At 40.5% G+C, this 20,651-nt stretch overlaps 1 protein-coding gene across 3 annotated transcripts in view; it reads left to right on the top strand.

Moving 5' to 3' along the window:
- LOC111863521 overlaps positions 1-20,651 on the top strand; it is a 171,530-nt gene that overhangs the window by 18,693 nt on the left and 132,186 nt on the right. Inside the window, exons 2-4 of one of the 3 annotated variants that reach the window (XM_023849892.2) lie at positions 8,922-8,994; positions 19,647-19,805; positions 19,886-19,996. In XM_023849892.2, coding sequence (XP_023705660.1) covers positions 8,922-8,994; positions 19,647-19,805; positions 19,886-19,996 — 343 coding nt within the window. Of the gene's footprint in view, positions 1-8,921; positions 8,995-18,473; positions 18,599-18,628; positions 18,888-19,646; positions 19,806-19,885; positions 19,997-20,651 lie in introns of those variants that run through there. The other 2 variants (XM_033751095.1, XM_023849891.2) reach the window with 2 other exon arrangements.

Here is a 20,651-nt window from a genome sequence, read left to right as displayed (position 1 = left end):
CAAATACAAATATGCTTGTTTCAAGTAGTATTACTGAATTCCTGAATTCCCCAAGCATATAAAATAATGTCCTGGTGTTTCGGAGAATTTGTGTTTTCACTTGAGGTTATAACAGCAATAGACTTCCAATACTTCCTATGCTGTTTATTTCTGTCATAACCATACAGGACTTTTTTATTGCTAGTGGGGTGGGACTAAGTCCCTTGCACTGCTGCCACTTCTGGCCTAATGTACCAGCCCCAGATGATAGGTGAGGGTGATTGTGGAGCAAGTGGTGGAATGAAGATTGGCAGGGGAATCCGAAGTACTCGGAGAAAACCTGCCCAGCGCCACTTTGTCCACCACAAATCCCACTTGACCAGACTCGGGATCGAACACGGGCCGCTGCGGTGGGAAGCCATCGACTAACTGCTTGAGCTATGGCGTGGCCCATGTAGGACTTCATTTTATATTTTACAAAGTAACGTAAAATATTTTCATACTGTGAGTTGGTCTAGTTATCGGGTCAAAGATGAAGCCCCAATTCAGAAATATTTTTGTGACAACATGCTGGCTAGTATTTCCTTGTGGGAATTCCTTTCCTGCATTTGTGATGAAATTTTTATGTTTATGTTATCAAAATCAGGGCAAGGAGGCAAAGTATTTTCATCGTTAAAAATGAAAATGAACTTATGTGAAGCAGCATGTACCCAAACGCCCAACTTGAAGATTATTTTGGATTAATTCTTAACAACGTCAACCAACGTCAACGCAAAATGAAATAAAATCTTCTGTGTCTGGAACATTTGTTACGAAGAAAAGTTCAAGACTATCGGATAAAATTTTATTCTGAGAATGAAAACCTTTAAATATTAAATATCTGTTGTATTACCTTTCAATAATTTGACTCAGGAGGAAATTAAGAGGAGATTGAATTCAGGTAACGCCTGCTAACCTTCCGTCCGAAACTCTTTCTGCTGTCTAAAACATAAAAATTAAAACATTTAAAACTATAATTTTGTCTGTGTTTCTGTATGGACATGAAAATTGGGCTCTGACATTAAGGGAGGAACATACACTGAGAGTGTCTGAGAACAGGGTGTTGAGGAGAATATTTCGACCGAAGAGAGATAGGGTGACGGAAGTTTCAGAGAACTGCAGAATGAGCAGATTCATAATTTATATTCCTCGCCAAGTTTAATTAGAATCTTCAACTCAAAGATGATGATATTTACAGGGCATGTAGCACGAATGGGACGAAGAAGAATGAATATAAATATTGGTGGGCAAGCCAGAAAGAAAGAGACCACTAGGAACATCAAGACGTATGTGGGCGGATGATACTAAATTAGATCTTAGAGAGAGAAAATGCGGTGATATGTACTGGATACATCTGGCTCAGGTTAGGGACCAGTGGAGGGCTCTTGTGAACACGGTAATAAACCTTCGAGTTCCATAAAATGCTGGGAAGTTCTTGAGAACTTGCGGCTTCTCGAGAAGGGCTCAGCTCCATGAAGTTAGTTAGTCGGTTACTATCTCTCAATTTTTAAATGAGTTTTAATTGACATTTATTTTATGTTAATATTATATTCTTTTAACATTCTCTATTATCAAATGTCTGGGTCACGCAGTAGCGTAGTTGGTTGAAGCACTATGATACAGATCGTCAGGTCGCGGTTTCGAATCCCAGTGAAATCGTTGCATTTTTCAATTCACCTAATCCTTCCAGCCGCACTATGGCCCTGGGGTCGACTCAGCCTCTAACCGAAATGAGTACCAGGAATCTTCTTGGAGGTTAAAGGGCGGTCGTCCCGTAAGGCTCACAACCTCACTGTCATCTGTGAGCCGATTTTCTGGAAAATGTGGGAGCCTCGACGTCTCACAACCCTATGGGCCTTTACAACATGTTACAGGGACAAATTTACGTTCTTCTTTTTTACTTTTTTATTACCAAATGTCTCTCTCAGGCAGGGAGCACTTTTACATGTCTCTGAATTATACAATTTTGTCATAATATATTGGTTCGTAATAACAATAAACTTCGCGTTTATTACTCTAGCTTTTTTAGAGAAAACATCTAAAACTTTTAGTATAATCCTATCACAGGAATATGATTCCATGTTTATTGTTACGGTCACTCATTGCAATTTGGAAACACGTAAATAAAATAACTTATGAAGAAAGCAGTCTTCTGGGATTTGGCACCGTGTATATGTGGTGTTAACCGACGTTTCGGAGGAACGTATCGCCTCCATCTTCAGGGTAGAAGAAAAAATATAAGAAATCTGCAAGCTAAGAGACCGTAAGAACCGGTAAAAGCAGACCGGTTCTCACGGTCTCTTAGCTTGCAGATTTCTTATATTTTTTCTTCTACCCTGAAGATGGAGGCGATACGTTCCTCCGAAACGTCGGTTAACACCACATATACACGGTGCCAAATCCCAGAAGACTGCTTTCTTCATAGTCACCGCCGTGAAAGCCTCAAATCTTACAAAATAATTTATGATTTCGGTAATGCCAAAGAATTACCGGGAATTCTGATTTCTCGTTCACGAATCCCGAAGATGAATATCTGTCGAATCCTGACACACTAGTGCTGGCTAGTGAATACTATCGCTCACTTCAGGGGCGGTGCACCTTAATATAAATATAGACTAATCATTTACAAGGATCAAACGGACTACTCAGACAAAAGACGATCTCGGCGATATATTTTACCAACAAATGAATTACTTACAAACTGAAGAGTTTCAGATATAGGGCGGGGCAAAATAAGGACAGAATTGAAATGCGAAAATGTCCATTAGTTGTAATATTTAGTTACTTACTTTATGTAACTTCCTTACAAATATCTTTGCAATGCCTTAGATCCTTATTCCTTCACGAATGTGAGTGTTCAAACTGACCGCCTACCACATCTTTGCACTATGTTATTGTATTTCGTTGCATATTTAAGGTCTGATTCAGTGAGAAGCAATAATTGTTACATTTATTATTACACTTAGTACGAAATAGCAGTTGGATTTAGCAGAAATTTTCTCGGCTATAACCAAAAATTGAAGAACTCTATAATCACAATTACAAATAACATTTTTAGCGAAACCAAAATATTTACCTCAGTGTGAGGTTACAGAAAATATTAGAACATAACTTTCCTTCTTAAATTCCTTTAGCATGTTAAAAGAATGTGCGAAGGTGTGGGAAAATTCATTTGGCTCAGGATACAGTCCATTGATGGGCAGCGTTGGACAGGGTACTGACCCTTCACACCCTGACAGTTTAAGTTAATATTACTTTGTTAGGGAGAACTTTGCGCCCTACACTTAGATAGTGCATTAGAATAATCTATGGATATGCAATTATTGACTGGTTTGTAACCAGAATATGAAGTGCCTATGGCATAAATTTCAAATTTAAATTATTGTTGGTGAGCAAAATTAGTACGCAAAATATTCATATTAATCACACTGAACTAATTTATAAATATAGAGGAAAGTGTATAAATATAAGCAGATTCGTGGAACGGGGGAAATTCATGTTGCAATTCCTTTGTGTAAAGCAGTACAAATACCATAAACAATGTACTGTCTTCTACTACTAGAACGCTGGGATTTTGGGTTCGAATCCTAATCTGGTAATGGATATACACGTATAAAGGTAAAGGTAAAGTTGTCCCTGTGTTTAAGTAATTTAGCATTACGCCATGAAGGAGTGTGGGGGAATGGATGGATAGATCAATATTTTCTTGACCTCGGCACTAATTGGAAATCAATGGTCAGCTTCACGTACCGGCCGCTTTACCCTCGGGGAAAGAGCCCCAGGTACGCATTGAATAGGAGGTTGGGCAAACCCCAGAACAGGTCTGCACGACATGAAGAAGAGAAAATTCTTGACCCTACCGGGACTCAAGCTCCGACCCCTTGGTCGTCCAGCCCGTAGCCAGTCAATTAATGGATATATTTCTGCTTTATTTACGTTTGCATTAGCCTGTGTAGGTCGAGAGGCCTTGCTGCCGGCAGGTCCCGTCCAAGGAGTGCAACCATGTGCAGAGCTACAACAATTTTTGTATTAACGCGTAAGCAAATATACAAAATAAGTGGGAACTCTGCAGAACAGTGCTTCATTACTTCTGAACTTCACAGATGGCATCATGTTGTGTCCATAATATTTGTCCCATGTTAGAACCGTCGAAACAACAACTAAACTGGCAACATCTTCAACGAGGACAACATATGTTATTATATATTTTACTTATTTAATATAAGCGTGAATTGAGCTATATGTTTCGACCTATAAATTAGGTCATCATCAGACATTTACGATCATTATAGGACGAAACATATAGAACAATTCACGTTTATATTAAATAAGTAACATATACAATAATATCTGTTCTCCTCATTGAAGATGTTGCCAGTTTAGTTGTTGTAACATAAGACAAATTCATTATTTATGTTGAAAAATCTCCCCGCTCTCTTTCGTCTGTGAACTTGCTGACCCAGGCGACATTTTTGCACCTTTTTTGCTTCTCTTTCACTTTATCACATACGTGTCTTTTCCTCTTTCTTCTTGTACGGCACGACACACCAGTACGAAAGAAGGCCTACTGTTTTTCATGTTTTGCCATCTTACGTGTAGATACATGTATACGTATGTTACAGTAGTTTAGTGCATTTATATATTATTAAATGTTAATGTAACAGTCTTAAACAAGATTGAGTACCTTGCTGTTCACTCACTATGAGTGGACCAGAACCTGCTTAAAAAAATATACAATTATACTAGCGAAAGGGAGTAACAGATTTGTCTCTTCTATGTTAAAGGAAAGTCCTTATGTTTGTTTCACGGAGCTACAGTTTCAACAAAGAAAACACAGTGTCGAGAGATATTTCGACACAAGCGTCCCTCTCAGTTCTGATGTAAGGGGAAACAGTGTGTATGCTCTAAAATGTGAACTCTCCTTTTAACGGTTTCTCTTCATAAGACCCGTTCAGCGATCAGCATCTTAAAACGTCAATCATTTTCTTTTAAAACGGAAGAAACATTCTGACGACGGAAAACTAGACAAGGAGGAGATGTTGTCTGCAGTAGAAACTCTCTCAGAAGTCTTTGGAAATCGTCTCGTTGATTGAATATGTCCGTATGTCAGCTGACATAACAATGAGAAGAACAGAACCAGACTCGCATAATCTTAGAGATAAACCGATGAATTATCTGAAAACATGTGACTTCTATTCGCTACAGTTTGAAGCGTCTAGAAAACTGCCCGTTGGCAATAATAACGTGGCGTATTTACTCCATGCAGGAAATTCTGAGCCACAGAAACAGCCATTGCTAAGTAATGCGCGCATGCAGTAATAGAACAATGGTGTTATGCAACCATTTTCTAGGCAACGGTTCGGTAAACAGGTTCCAACCTGCAACAATAAAGTAACCTGTGTGTTCTACGTGGTCTGCGCCACGCAACATTATAGAGCTGTGTTTTCTGTGTGATCTGCGCCACGCAACAATACAGATTTTATAGGTAAGAGCTTTTGAAACCACGAAATACTTTTATATCCTTGTAAGTTCTTCTTGAATTATTCTATATCTCTAGTACAAAAGATGTCATATTCTGCAAATATTCCAGGAATAAATTTTCACGATCTTCACGTTGCTTGCTTCTCAGAACTTTACCATTTTGTTATCTCAGGCTGCTAAACACGTTCAACACTCGTTACTGCCACACATACCGGTTAGCTACTGGAATGATCAAAACAGTTGCGAGCTCAAATGATATATACTTTCTGTAATACTGATCATCTGCCGTTCACTTTTATTCACACTCTTTTTACAAGAAGAGCGGAATATGAGCTGGAACTTGTCATTTAATGACTGAACTTCTAAATAACAAAAAAATTTCAGGCCTTACATCATAAGGGAAAAATTACACTTCCATCTCAGGGATCAATCCAGTTAATCCTGCTTAAGAGAACAAAGGAACGAGTACACTTTTTTGAGCAGAATACAGGTTGTTAACGTGTTAAAACATGTAGTATGTATAGTAACCACAAGGTTTTAAACGGTTGATACAAACTCGCCTTAAGCAAGGGCCCCCATACATACACACATTGGCCTCCAGTTCGGCCTGCACAGTTGAAGACTGAAAGGCAAAACTGACGTGTGTGGTGCGGCCGACCGGCCAATCGTTTGGACTGTTGGCCTGTGGGAAACCCGTCAGTCCGTCAGTTCTGCCTGCAGGACCGTAGCACGTGACGTGTGAGACCCAACATTATAGGCTGAAAGACCGTGACCGTGGCATGAAGCCTGCCGCTTTATCTGCGCGTGTATGGGGTGGAAAGGGTGGGGGTAAACTGTCACCGTTTTGCCTGTAAGGTCGATCAGAAGGCCAAACTGTGTGTATGGGGGGCCTAAGATGCAGAGCCAGTAAATAGTTCACAAATACTTTAGAACTGAAACAGCTGTAATGGGCGTCACCGGTTTTCTATGTGTATCAATAGGCAGCAGCACAGTCGAGTGTCATGACAGTATAGGTAGCAGACGCGCACGTGCTTATTCAGAGGCTGATTTGAGTATTCAAAATGGCGACCGTGCTTGAAGGGTATACTACCGAAGAACAACATTTTCTTGTGCGTTTTATGTGTGCAAAAGACGGAATGCAAAGGATATTCTTAAAGAAATATTTCCTGTTTGCGGTGGGAAGCGTTTGCCTCGTAAACCGGTTCACAACTGGGTCGAGAAATTCTCTCAATATTGTTCGAAAGGGGCAGATAATGTCCGACCTGGTAGCTCTGTTGAGTTTGCGACAGAAACAACTGTGCAGCGGATAGAATTGTTGATTCGAGCTGACAGGAGTATAACGATAGGTAGTGTATCAACTGCACTAGGTTGTTCCCATGATTTAGAATACAGTATAATTCATAATAGTTTGAAGTTTCGGAAAGAATTCACACGGTGGATTGGTGCTCAGAGAAATGAAGAATCCAGAAAAAAATTAACCGAATTGGCCTGTCCTTTCAACTTCATTTTCAGTATGCAGTTGAAGGAGAAGATATAATTAAAAGGAGGGCTCCTGGAGAAGAATCTCAGGTCATCACTCCCAACCCAAATCAGAGTGCTTCAATGTAATGGAAACTTCCAAACATTTTAAGATGACGAGTACGCCATCAGCTTGGAAGGGCATGCTTACAGATTTGGGGGGTTCTCAGTGAGTACTGTTAGCACATTTTCAGAAGCCTAGTGCAAATGCGAATTCTGCATCTTATTGCGAAGTTCTGTTCTAACTTCGGGATGCATTCCGCAGACAACAACCAGACCAAATGGCAAGATGAGTATTGCTTCATCATGATAATGCCAGATCCCATACAGCCCTAGCAACCAAGAAGAGAATTAAAAAGAAACTACACTGGGAACTTATTGAACACCAGCCTTACAGCCCGGTCTTGGCTCCTAGTTACTTCTCTGTTTTGTTCGCTAAAAACCACGTTTTGGCAAAAGTTTGACTGATGACGAAGGGGTCGAAACGGAAGTGTGTAGGTGGCTGAGACAGCAGTCAAAAGTCTTCTATACTGTTGGGTTTTTACGAACTAGTGAAGCAATGCGACAAGTGTATCAGTATTGGTGGAGGATATGCCGAGAAATTAATGTTTCTCCAGATACGAATATCACATGTTTTTATTTTTATATCCATTTGTGATATTCTGACTTTCTTTCGAATTTGGATCCTAGCCACTTTGCTTTGACATACGTCAGTGTGCTGAAAATTGTTCCTTTAAATTAACTAAAATCAGATTGGGAGAACTGTATAAAGATTTGTGCATTTTGAACGTCCTAGCAAACGTGAAGGACCTAAACGAAAAAGTATAATTTGAAGCTTTTTTTTTAATTCGCTTAGTGGGGGGTGGATTCCAGCTGGGTTCACTCGTCACTGCGGCCATTGATTGGCCTATTGTAGCCAGCCCCGGGTGCTTATGATGATGGAGAATTTGGGGGAATGAAGATTGACAGGGGAATTTGAAGTACTCGGAGAAAACCCGCCCCAGCGCCACTTTGTCCACCACAAATCACACTTGACCAGATCCGCGATCGAACCCGGGCCGCCACGGTGGGAAGCCAACGACTAACCACTTGAGCTATGGCGCGGCCGGCTTATTTGCTTAACCTGCGACCTATTTTCAGGTATTATCCCAGTAGTTTATGTAGAGACTGGGGAAACCACAAAAGAACTCTCAGGGTTAGACTGAAATCTGAATGTGAAATTCACAGAATAAGAAACGTCGGAGTTCGAGGTAACTTTAAATATTGTGAAATAACAGTTAAATATGTAAGTAACGAAATTTCTTGTTAAAATTTCATAAATGTCGAAGAACTCTCTTGTAAACGAACCCGAGTCGGATTTTCAGAATCTACGTTTGTAAGTTCCAATTTAGAGGTTCTCCAATTCTGTCTGCCTTCCGAGAACACGTTTTCATGAATCTTTCACCGAAATCCTGCATATGTATTCTATCTCCACCATCCGACATACCCATCTTCAACTTCCTTCTCAGTATAAACTACTAGATCACCTGTGTGATATCCCCTGGGTCCGATTTCGTATTCATCTATTTTGAAATATTTTTCTTATCACTTATTTTCAGATAGGCCTATAATTAATATATTTTTTCACACAGAGTGTCATTGTTACATGAGCTAACGGTATGTATATAAAAGAAAGAACGAGATATCGTAGGCACAGACTTCGGCAAAATGTGAGTCATTTCTTACGTGTGCTCTTTTATGTTCTCTCCGGCTATCCAAGAGCTTGCTTTGTTCTTTTCAGAATGTAAGTGTCTTTATAAGCCCTGTATGGATATGAAATCCAAAGGAAATTTTTCTATAACAGTGCTCTTCTAAGTACATAACTAAACAAAGGCAAACTTTGTTTCTTCTGTTCTTACTTTCAGGGTTCGAATTGCCATGTGGAAGGTTTCCTGATCAATTTAGTGGTTTTGTTTTCAATACAGAGATATGCTCATGGTAAGTAATGAATTTTAATATGTATCAAACTAAAACCCTTTAGAGGCATGCCAATATCATAAGGTTAGACATTCCCACATACTGAATGCTATGTAGGTGACCTGGTATAAACATAACTCTGAAATATTTTTTTAATTTTTATTGCGTAATAATGGTCTAAGTAATTTCTTATATTTAAATTTAACTGAGATAAAAAGGAAGAAAAACATTTAATTTGATAGATTATTCATTTTATCTGTTGAACCCTTTGAACCAGGGATTCATTTACAGGTATGGTGTACCCAGAGCAATCAAATGTGGCTACCCCTGTCAGTAACGGAAAAATTAGATTGATTTTTGCGTCTCATAATGACTTAAAACACACGTTTTTCGTGATTTTATAGAGATGTGGATTCTGTTTGTTTCGCGAAGACCCCAGGACAACCGCCCCAGTTGTTCCCGTTCAAATCCGAACATGATTTGAACCACCTACAGCGACATCTTGTGGCTACTACGAGTAGAACCGAGTTAGCTCAGTTAGTATGGTGATGGGTTGCGGGCTGGCTGGCCAGTATTTGATTGCCGAGAGGGTGTCGTTATTTTTCTCTACTCCACAGCGTCAAAACTGGCTCTGGGGGCCACCCAGGCTTGTACTAACGGCCGGGGGTTGAAACTGACAACTCACCTCCATCTAGTGAAAAGTCAAGAATGGTTGAGCTGCACCTCCATTTTCCCATATTTCTTTGTTCTTTGTGTTCAACCAATTAAGCACAGAGGCAGATTTCCCTTTGCTTTACTTCATGGACAATTTAAATAAATTATTTAAATTATTTTACGTGCTTCCTAACGTACTTTATAAATGTTTTCTCTTATTGATCTCCGTTTTCAAGAATTTTTTGGAGGTTCAAATCTAAATAATTAGTAATAGAGGATGCGTCAGAAAGAATGGATGGATTTCACAGGGCAATAAAATTGGTAAGGCTTCATCAAATCCAAATTTTATTGTTACCATCAGATTCGCCAATACATTTCAATTCATTTGTGGAATACGATATATTCATATGACGTCCTTGGCTTCCGATACAGACGTCGAGGCGTTTTCTGAAGTTATTCATCACTCTCGCGGTCATATCTGGTGGAATCACCGTCTTCAGCTCGCCCAGTGTATGTGGTCGATGTTTACAAACTTTCGCCTTTAAATGGCCCCTAAGGAAGAAATCGCAGGGCGCAAGATCAGGCGAACGTGAGGGCCAAGGAATGTCACCGCGATGCGAGATTATGTGCCCCGGAAAGAGCCCTCTCAGGAGATCCATTGTTAGTCGCGCAGTGTGAGCAGTGGCCGCATCTTGTTGAAACCAAATGTTCTCAGCATCAAAGCAGCCTTGGTTGCAGGAAATTTTGTAACATTTCAACGTAACGAGCACTTGTAACGGTTACTGCACGGCCGTCCTTCTCAAAAAGGTAAGGCTCCCAAATACGAAATTCTGCTACAGCACACCAAACAGTTACTCTCTCACTGTGAAGAGGTCTCACGTGCAGTTCTTTAGGATTGGTTCCTGCCCAATACCGGAAATTCAGCCGGATAGGTGGAAATGGGCTTCGTCACTGGTCAACAGAACGGTTGTAGGGAGCACGCTCGCAAGAATACGCTGGCAACTGTTAACACGATTCTCCCAGTCTCCTGCATGAAGTTCTTCGCACAATTGTCATTTTGTAGGGGTGAAATTTAAGGTCTAAATCATTTAGACTAAATGCAAAATGCGTCTTACCGTAGCGTCGGGTAATCTCAGAGCAGCAGCATGTTTGCGAGCTGATCGTTGAGGTGACTGGACAACTGACTGCCTTACTGCCTTCACATTTTCAGGCGTACGAGCGCTCCGTGGCCGTCCAGGTGATTTCTTTTTTAAGGTTGAACCTGTGGCACGAAATGAAGCCACCCACCGCAAAATTGTGTTCCGAGTAGGGATCCTATCGCGACGTCCGCGCTTGAAATGAGTGCGGAAGGCACGTTGAGTGTCGATCACAGACTCTCTATTTTTAAAAAACGCCTCTTAAGACGAACGCACGCTGTGCACCCGACCACTACATGTTACCAACTGAAAATGAATTCTGCCGCCGACCCAACTGTCGCCCCCCCCCCTACTCTACGCCTCCACTCGTCGCGGCGTAACGGTCGCTTGAAATCAATCCGTTCTTTCTGAAACACCTTGTACTTGAAAATATTGTAAACCCTAGATGATATTGTTACATGTATATAGCCATTGCTAGGCAACATGTTGGTAAACAAGTTCCAGCAAAGGCAGATTCTTGGTGAAGAGTCCATTGTTAAGTTAGACAACAATAGAGGAAGCTGTGTTTTCCGTTTCCGCGGTAACGTCACAACAGTGGAGAGTGATCGCATGACATGAGTTTCCTGTAGATCCGACCGACAAGTCAGTAGCCTGGCTGGATAGCGATAACGTGATAAATGTTTACTACAGGTCCATATCGTTCCTTGGCTGTGTAAGTAAAGCAGTTACAAGTTACGAATAATAGCGGCAGAAGCACGCGAGCAAGTAAGCAAGGAGATAGCCACGGGAAGTTCGTAGTTGAAGAAACATTAAAAGTCGACCTGTGAAGACTTAACGTGTTATTAGGAGATTTTATTTGTTTGTAATATTTGGAGTGCGCGAATCAGTAAAGTTGTTATAATTCCCGTATTATAAACCCGAGAAGACTAATACAGATAGACTGAAGAGATTAGTGTGGAAAGCAGCAAAAATGTAATAATTAATTGTAATTGCGACCTGTAGGTTATTAATGAATCCAATTACCAATCCAAACCCACGTCTTATTCACTATGATACACGTGACAATATATTAAAAAGATCAATGTTTCATTAAATATCTTGTCTCTTTCTTCTAGATCTGTTCATTTTTCCTTTACTGCAATAATTTTAAATGAAGTTTTCAGCAACAAACATCAAGATGAAAACACATGAGTAAGATCCATGACATGCATCTTTGAGATAAAATATTGGTTCCTATTTTTCCGTGCATCGTCCATTCAAATTGAAACTCTTCCCACTTATCTCAGTTGTTTAAAGTGACACCAGGTAGTATACTGGAATAGGCTACGATCATTACCTTTTTTTTTTTTATAAATTACCTTTCATGATCGTCATCTTGGCACATTCAGCGTTGCATGACGTTGCGACTGAGGGTCAGTAGGCCATTCAGTCCTGGTGTAAAAACTCCATCTGGCCCCAACACCAAATTTATGTTACTGTCAGACTCTTGCGGCTTTGTTGATGTTGAGCACCTTCTTTGAAGAGAGGACGGGTCTGTCATTTACCATAACCATAGCCATAGTACATGTAATCCATATTTAAATTTCACATGTCGGCATTCTACATGTTCAGTTGTCAAGAATCCAGTTCTTTGTGGATATTTACTGTATAATTTTACATATTACTCTACTATGTATGTATGTACAGTATATACAAAGCCTGTACCCTTCTAGTTTTGGCACAGTACTTCATACTTTTCAGGTCAGTCAAATAAATTACTGCTGGCCCTCGCCAGCAAAGCCATGGGCCACATTGGGACCCATAGCCATATTTTTTTTTCTTTCCAGACTTTCACGTGTTTTGAATTTGGGCCTCCCCTTCGACGACAGGAGAGGTCTGGCTATTACTAGTCAATACCTTTCTATTGAGAAGATACTGTTGTGGTTATCAGCCTCACTCAGTAACCCAAATTCAAAGCCAAAGTCATGTATTCAGTCGGCCAGTCACTCTAAATCAAAGTCGAAGTCAAAGTTACTTTACGACTGGCGGTTTATCACCAATCAATTCGCCTTGGCGACGAGCCCCTTGAAATTAACTACCACAGATTATTTCTCAACTGAACCTTTGCGGTCATAATCCTTACTTAATATCCTCCCTGACGAGAAGATGTATGTATTTTATGAATATGCTTGTCCTTACGCAAAGTGTGCGTATCGCACATATAGCGTGTTATTGAAAAGCCTTCCCTTTGCGCTATGCTCATGCCTTATGTCAATACAGGCTTTGCAAAGCAGATCAAGCCTAACTAACGTATCTTATGCTGCAACGGAGGCTTAGTCACCTGAACGGTAAAAAGCTTGACCACCGCCAAGTTTAAGCCTCTTATATTTTCTACCTCTATCTTCGCCTTGTCCTATACCCCGAACATGTACGTTCTCATGATTTTGTATTACTTCTGGCTGTTGCCTCCACAATTTTGTTATATAATCGTTGTTATGTAAGCTTGGAAGCCGTGTGCAAATCGCGGACTGGTGTACATTTTGGAAAATTTCCAATGACACGGAGAAACTTGATTTGTAGGTGCTGCTTTTGTAAGAGGATGGTGTCTGCCGCTATTACCAGGCGTGCAAACTTAAGTCGTTACTGGTCTGATCGGTGCCTCATGGGGGGTTACTTTGATGTTGCCGCTTAAGAGCTCACCTTCGAATAAGGAATAGATTCTAATAAATATTCTGAAGGCGTTGATTTCAGCCATTTCTATGTGCAGTCTCCATGTAATCCTCTTATCGAAAATTTTCTTTTTCCTTGGCACTACAGCCCCAGTGGGTCTAGGCCTACCTCCATGAACTTCTCCGTTCACTTGGGTTTTACTTGATCTCACACATTCGGTAGGACTCCTTGGACGGGTGATCAGCTCGTCGCAAGGCCTCTACCTGTACACAAACACAGAAAAACGCACACACACGAACTAAACATCCATGCCCTGAGTGGGATTCGAACCCACGATCCCGGTTTCCAAGCGAGCGAAGACAGTACATGCCTTAGACCGATCAGCTACCGTGACCGGCTATCGAAGATTTACAACCATATATTTTACATGATTGTCAAAGGAGATATTTGTCCATTCTATGTAAGAAGAGACTCAGGGGGCCTATATCTCTGAGAAAAGAACAAGGCCTGACTTTTATATTCCTTGAATTTTATGTTCCAGCCATCAGGCCATATCTCAAAAGCACTGAGACCTCGTTTCAGCTTTCTCAAAACAGAGCTCTCTGTGCGGTCTGCCGCATATATGTGTCATCAGCAAAGAGACCTAGATAGACAGCAGGTGTTTGGAGGGTATAGACTGTACAATGTGGGGGACAGAAGAGAGTCCTGTGGCACCTGTGTAAAAAATTATCCGCACTTTCGCCATGACACATCTTTAGGTTATCACACTGCCTTCTGGGCATGCATGCTTAGAGTTGGTACTACTGTAGTCACGTGATCGAACGGAATTGCTGGGGCTTTGGACATTTTCCATCATCCGGAATTCTAGGTAATAGAGGACACGACGTTTCGGAAACTAAACCTGTTTCCGTCTTCAGGTGAGAAAGGAAGACACCTACTCAGTTGGGCTCCTTAGAAAGAGCTAACCTCTATCATCTAAGCATCCAAGATGCTTTACGAGGTCGTCGATTTTCTAGGGACAAAGAAGTGTGGGAAGCGCTGCATAAATGGGCGCGCGACCAACCGAAAACTTTCTTCTTGGAAGGAATACGCAAGCTTGTGGACCGGTGAACCAAGTGCATCGAAAAGGAATGGGACTATATAGAAATATGACGTATTTGTTCAACCCCTACTTTTGTGTACATACGTGTAAATAGGAAAAACAAGAGTGTGGATAATTTTTACTTTCCTACGTATATCACTTGATGTAGATTTTTCACCTTCGAACGAAGCTTTTAATTATCTCTGAGAAAGGAAAGAGCCAATAAGCTTGAATACACTGATCGAAAATTGTAATGTAGATAATTTATATAGCAAGCAAATGTGCGTATTGTCAGAAGCTTTTACAGTATCCAAAAATAGAGCAGCCGTGGTTATGTTACTGTTACAATTTAAGGTTACGTGGTCCGTACATTGAAGTGTCATGCTGTGACGGTCACACAAACCAGACTGGATTGCATTAAGTAGGCCTTTTTCTTTAATGTGCCTTTGGACAACATATATTCAGAATAACTTTTTCGAATTTCCTGTTGTCAACAAAAGAGGCTAATCAGGCATCAATTTTTGGGAAATTGTTGGGTCCTTACCAGGCTTTGGTAACGTTATAAATTTTGAAGAAAGCAGTCTTCTGGGATTTGGCACCGTGTATATGTGGTGTTAACCGACGTTTCGGAGGAACGTATCGCCCCCATCTTCAGGGTAGAAGAAAAAGTATAAGAAATCTGCAAGCGACAACACCGTGAGAAACGGTAAAGCAGACATAAATTTTGTTTCCTTCCAAGGCTTTGGGAGTAGGACAGCCGAAGGCAGTGATTAAATAAATGTGTCAGATGTACCAGTGGACTTTTGCAAAACTCCTAAAGCAATAGTTTTGAATACCATCAATTCCACAAGCCTTTCGCAATTTCAATGAATATGCTAATTTATGCATGTCACAAGGTCTTACTTTTTCCCGACGGGCTGCCATCTATAGATGCGAGCAGCGCTTGGAATGTAGTCTTCACCTGTCATTCATCGTTTTCGTCACACAGATCATGCGATATGAACTGGTTTCCTGAACCATTCACAAGCACGTTGGCTTTCTCGTTCTTATGTTCGTATGTTATTCCTAAAGGGCCATGAACAGCGGTTGGTACCTTTGTTCCATCCCTTTTTAAAAGCAATTTCACAATAGGCCACAGAACATGGGATGTGACCTCACAGTTCCCTACTTTTGTTTTCCACCGTTCAAGTGCATTTCCACCGGTCATTCATCTGATAATTTTGGAGACCAAATTAAATACCTGTTAATATACTGGATCCCGGGTTACTTGTCGCACCTTCCTTAAGCTCCGCTATGTTTTAGCACACTCTCCAGACGAGGTAGATCATTATCAGGGCCAGGATTTTGATGACATGACCCTGGCAGCAGGGTACGATAGCGGTCACTCACACTTTGGCCCTTTCCAAGTTCTGTGCAAAGGAATTTGCTTAGTTATAAATATTTCTAGTCGGAATCCCTCGCTTTTTCTGACATATTGTTTGCTCAATAAATCTCCGTCTGTCTTCAGTTTCTCGCCCTTAGCCGTGCAGACAAAGATACAGTGACGAAAGGTTCTCAGTGTGAAAAGTTCAGTTCTGTGTTGCACTGGAGTGATTAATTTTATCGCGATGCCTAAAGCAAAGCCATCTAAATCGTGTCATTTAAAGTAGATTGCGGCTGAGTTTGGAGATGATACATTTTCAGCTAACTGTAACATTTTATACTGTAAGATGTGTGGCACAAAATTAACGGCAGAAAAAAAATGCCGGTACTGTACAACAATATATCGGCCGCAACAAGCATCTACGAACAGTGCAAATTTCGAACAAAAGAAATCTGTGCAAATGTTACTGCAACAATGTTCATATGAAGGCGGCAATAAGTCATCGGAGGTTTTCAAAGATCTGTTTGATGCTATGGTGTCCGAAAATATTCCGTTTTGGTCTCTGAACAATGGGGGAGACAAAAAATGGAAGTGAATTGTGGTTGTTCTATCCAAGATGAATACACCCTCGGTAAAAACTACCTTTCCAAGTGCTAAAACGATATCCTGGAAATGATTAGGAATAAAGTGCATGGGAAGGAGATTTTCGTTTCTACTGATGAGACCTGCGATACGGAGGCTCGCTATGTGGCAAATGTCATCATTGGAACCTTGGAAATTGATGGATCAGGTGAAGTGTTTCTGCTTACGAGTGAGGTGCTAGAATCCGTTAATCATTTCACAATTTGTAAACTCTTTGACAGGTCGATGTTTCTACTGGGGCCAGAGGGTATACGACTCGACATCGTCTAGCTTTTTGTGACCGATGCGGCCCCATATATTTTAAAAGCAGGCGAGTCAATAAAGTCGTTTTATATGAAATTGGTGCACGTTAGTTTTCTAGCACATGCACTGCATAGAGTGGCGGAGGAAGTGAGATCAAGATTTCCTCAAGTGGATGGTCTCGTGTCGTGGACGAAGAAGATTTTCGTCAAGGCTCCAGCTCGTAAAATACAATTTAAATGTATGGCTCCTGGTATTCCACTGCCCCCCGGAACCCGTCATCACAAGGTGTGGAACGTGGATTGATGCTACAATTTTCAGGCAGTGAGAAAACATTGTACATTCAATGAAGACGGAGGATACGAGGGCAATCGAAGTTGCTCAGGAACAGTTCTTGTGCAGCGAAATGGAAGGACAGCTGACCTTCATAAAGGCAAATTTCAATTCCTTGGCGGAAGGAATCAAATGTTCACAGGAGAAAGGAGCAACGCTAGAAGATTCGCTCGCCCTCGTGAAAAAAAAAAACGCTTGATTTCTTCTTTTTTGTTAATGTAACAAGGAATATGAGAGTTTCCACGTAGTTTTGTACGTGGGGTGCTCTTCGATTCACCGTCATTTGCCTCAGGTTGATGACTTTAAAGCCGAAGTCCTCAAGGCTGCTGAAAATCTTTTCCTCTGTAGTGTCCGGGGAAAGGCGACGGATTACTTCCTTCATAGTCTTTTCGAAAATCGGGCAGAAGTTTAGAGAGTGGTGATTATTTTACTCCCAGTAGGATTTCATGGCTGTATAATCCGCCATTTCTTTTGTTATTATATGGTTTCCATTTCATATGTTTCGGAACTCGTACTCTCCTTCCACGTTTTCTTTAAAGTTGGTTTGTAGTCGAATGAGGTTTGCGGTAGACGTCATCACTATTGGTAGCAGCCTACCCGATTTGCTTGGAGCCTCCTGCTTCGGTAGTGAGCTGTGTTCCAGTAGTCTCCGTATCCATGACATTAGTTCTGAGAGGTGCAAAGATGTTGCGAATTAACAATGTTTTTGGAGGCAGCTGTGGATGTTGGAAATGATTTAGTCGAATTCTTGTCTGTCTGCTAGGTATCATCAGAGCTAGGCCTCTTGCGTCTCTTTACTTCCCGGAAGTCGTCATCCTGGGCCGTTGATTCCAATGTGGTTTTTTACATTGGCCCACTTCGTCCTGCCTGTGCGCTCACCTTCAAGGCGGCCTTCAGTTCATTCAGTATTACCGTGTAAATGCCTAGGTAGCTCTAAGGAGCAGCTTCCCATATAGAATTTTGTAAAAGTTTGCTCTGTACTCCTTTGCATTATTCACAATAGTGGTTCCCTGAGCCACAGAGCTTTCCTCAACTTCATCGGATGTACATTCTGAAAGGTCTTCAATATCACTGAACACTTTTTGTACATGTTTCTACTACAGTTACTGCTTTTGGGTACTTGTTCGGTTTGGCATGACATTGAGATTTCAACGATAAAAGCTTCTGCGTCCACTGTTTCCGGAAACTTACTTGATCGGTCGTTAGCATGACTATCGCCTAGTTTAAGCCTATTATATTTACTGTATCTGACTTTGCCTTGTCCTATACCGCGTACATGTTCATTCTCATGGTTTTGTATGACTTCTGCTTGTTGCCTGCACAATTTTGTTATATGTATAAATTTATACATATGGATGTTGAAAAGCTGTGTGCAAATCGCGGACCGGTGTGCACCGTGGAAAATTAGGCGCAGCATGACTTTGGCATGGACGGCATAGAAAACACCCCTACAACAAATCCTCTATGTGTGTGTGTGTGTGTGTGTGTCAATGGTTGAGGACTATGCTACTAGCGGGAAAATCGCGGGTTCGATTCCCGATGAGGTCATTGGATTTCTTTACTTAAACCTTCCAGCCGCACTATGGCCCTGGGATCGACTCAGCCTTTAACAGAAATGAGTTCTGGGAGTCTTACTTCGGACCCTTGGGACAAAGGATCGCCGGGGATAAATGCTCGCATAATACCACAGTCGCGGTCTCGTGGTTAATGCGCTGTATCCTAGGGAAGAAGTCTGATTTCGAACTATGGTGTCAATATTTTCACTTAAGAGAATGTCTAGAATTTTATACGGTTGCAAAATTAGGGAATATATTAAGTAATGAAGTGCATATTTTGCATTTAAGTTTCCGGAGTGTCAAAGCTTGAACATCTGCATGTCTACATGTTTTCTTTAATTACATAACCTTATTTAGTTTATAATGAATGTCATGTAGTGTTTCATATGTATCGAATTAGGGGGTTAATGTAATTTACATCTAGCACCGATAAAAAACTACCTTGCATAAAGCAAACGTTGCAAATGTATTCATGAAGATTACATGTTACGAATTTCCAATATCTTGGCATCCGTTTGCTGTCCGGAGGAGTTATTTGAAGGCACTTTACATCCAAATTTTGACCTTTATTATGCAGTGCATCAGACACTTCTTTTTGAACAGACAGTTTAAAAAAATTGCCTTATAATATCTTCATTTTCACTCATTATAGTACATCTTAATTTTTCGTCTCTACAGTTTACAAAATTTTGACCAGTCCTTGGAGGAAATACAAGTGGAGATTTCACTCTACCAAGACTAAGTGAAGTGCCATTTCTCTACAGACCTTAAAGGCATTTAAATGTCACATATGTGTATTCCATTCTATAAAAGCAAGTGTGTGAACAAGGAATCCATTTAATTGTGTTACTAACCTAAATTTGGCAAGGGTTTATAGTTTATAGGAGCAGTTGCTGGCAGTGTAGGTCATTTTTAGTTTTTTTTTTTACATACTATGTGTGTGTGATGTTATGTTAAATGATAGAAATTCATTTTTAGATCTGTTACTTGATATATATAATAACCTATGTGTTTGCTAGGTCAATGCTTTGGTGGAACAGAAACATATGAAAAAACAACAGGAGTAAAATTTTCATTTGGTACAACACAAGGCATTCTAACACAACCTGGTACTGGCATCACAAGAGACTGCACTGCTATCTGTCGTCAGACTCCAACTTGTGCTGCATTTACTGTTGGTAAGCATGCTTTATAAGACAAATTATGTATAAAATTTCGTGCCTCAAAATGTATTCATTAATCTGGTAATGGATTGCAGATTATGAGAATTCAAGATGTCAGTCATACAACATGGACTCAACAGGCCACCGAAACAGTCTGCATGATAAAATTGGAAGCAACTATTTTGAGAAAATATGTCTTCGTGGAGGTGAGTCCAATATGTGTAATGTACAATGCCTTGCTTATATCAGACTTCGTATAAATGGAAACTGTAAACTTCTTTTAACTTGGTGCAAAAAAAGAGCATGTAATTTCTATATGACTAGCACATTCAGTATCTGTTATGTACAGTTTTTAGTGTTTGATAGGAAATAAATTAATTTACCTTCTGCCTTTTCTGAATCCATTAGATCAAATGCCCAAAACATGTGTTAATGATTTCCTCTTCCCTAAAAAAATGTGGCATATATTTGAAACCCCTTTATGAAAACTGCTTACAAAATATTTCATGTAATTTTCAGTTGTTTCACATGATACCTATTAAGTAACTCAGAAAGTGTAGTATTAGTATGGCTTCGTGATCATATGCAATATTAATGTAATCCAGCAGATCTTTAGTGACTGATGTTTAAGCACCAAACCCAACAACACTGTTTGATACCCTGTTACATGCTCAACATGGTCACGTTGCTTGATCANTCATTTTTTTTTTTTTTTTTTTTTTTTTGCGTAATGTGACTCATGGTTAGGTACCTAAGATCCAGTGTGGCCCTTCAGTGCTATGAAGTGGAAATCCTTGCTTTACACACGTGGCAAGATTGTTTACATGAAGACTCAGACCATAACTAGGCTTAAACCTGCAT

Source organism: Cryptotermes secundus, unplaced genomic scaffold (genome assembly GCF_002891405.2).
Source record: "Cryptotermes secundus unplaced genomic scaffold, Csec_1.0 scaffold89, whole genome shotgun sequence".
Lineage (NCBI taxonomy): Eukaryota > Metazoa > Arthropoda > Insecta > Blattodea > Kalotermitidae > Cryptotermes > Cryptotermes secundus.
Note: the sequence above shows the minus strand (reverse complement) of the source record. Positions and strands in the feature narration are given on the sequence as shown.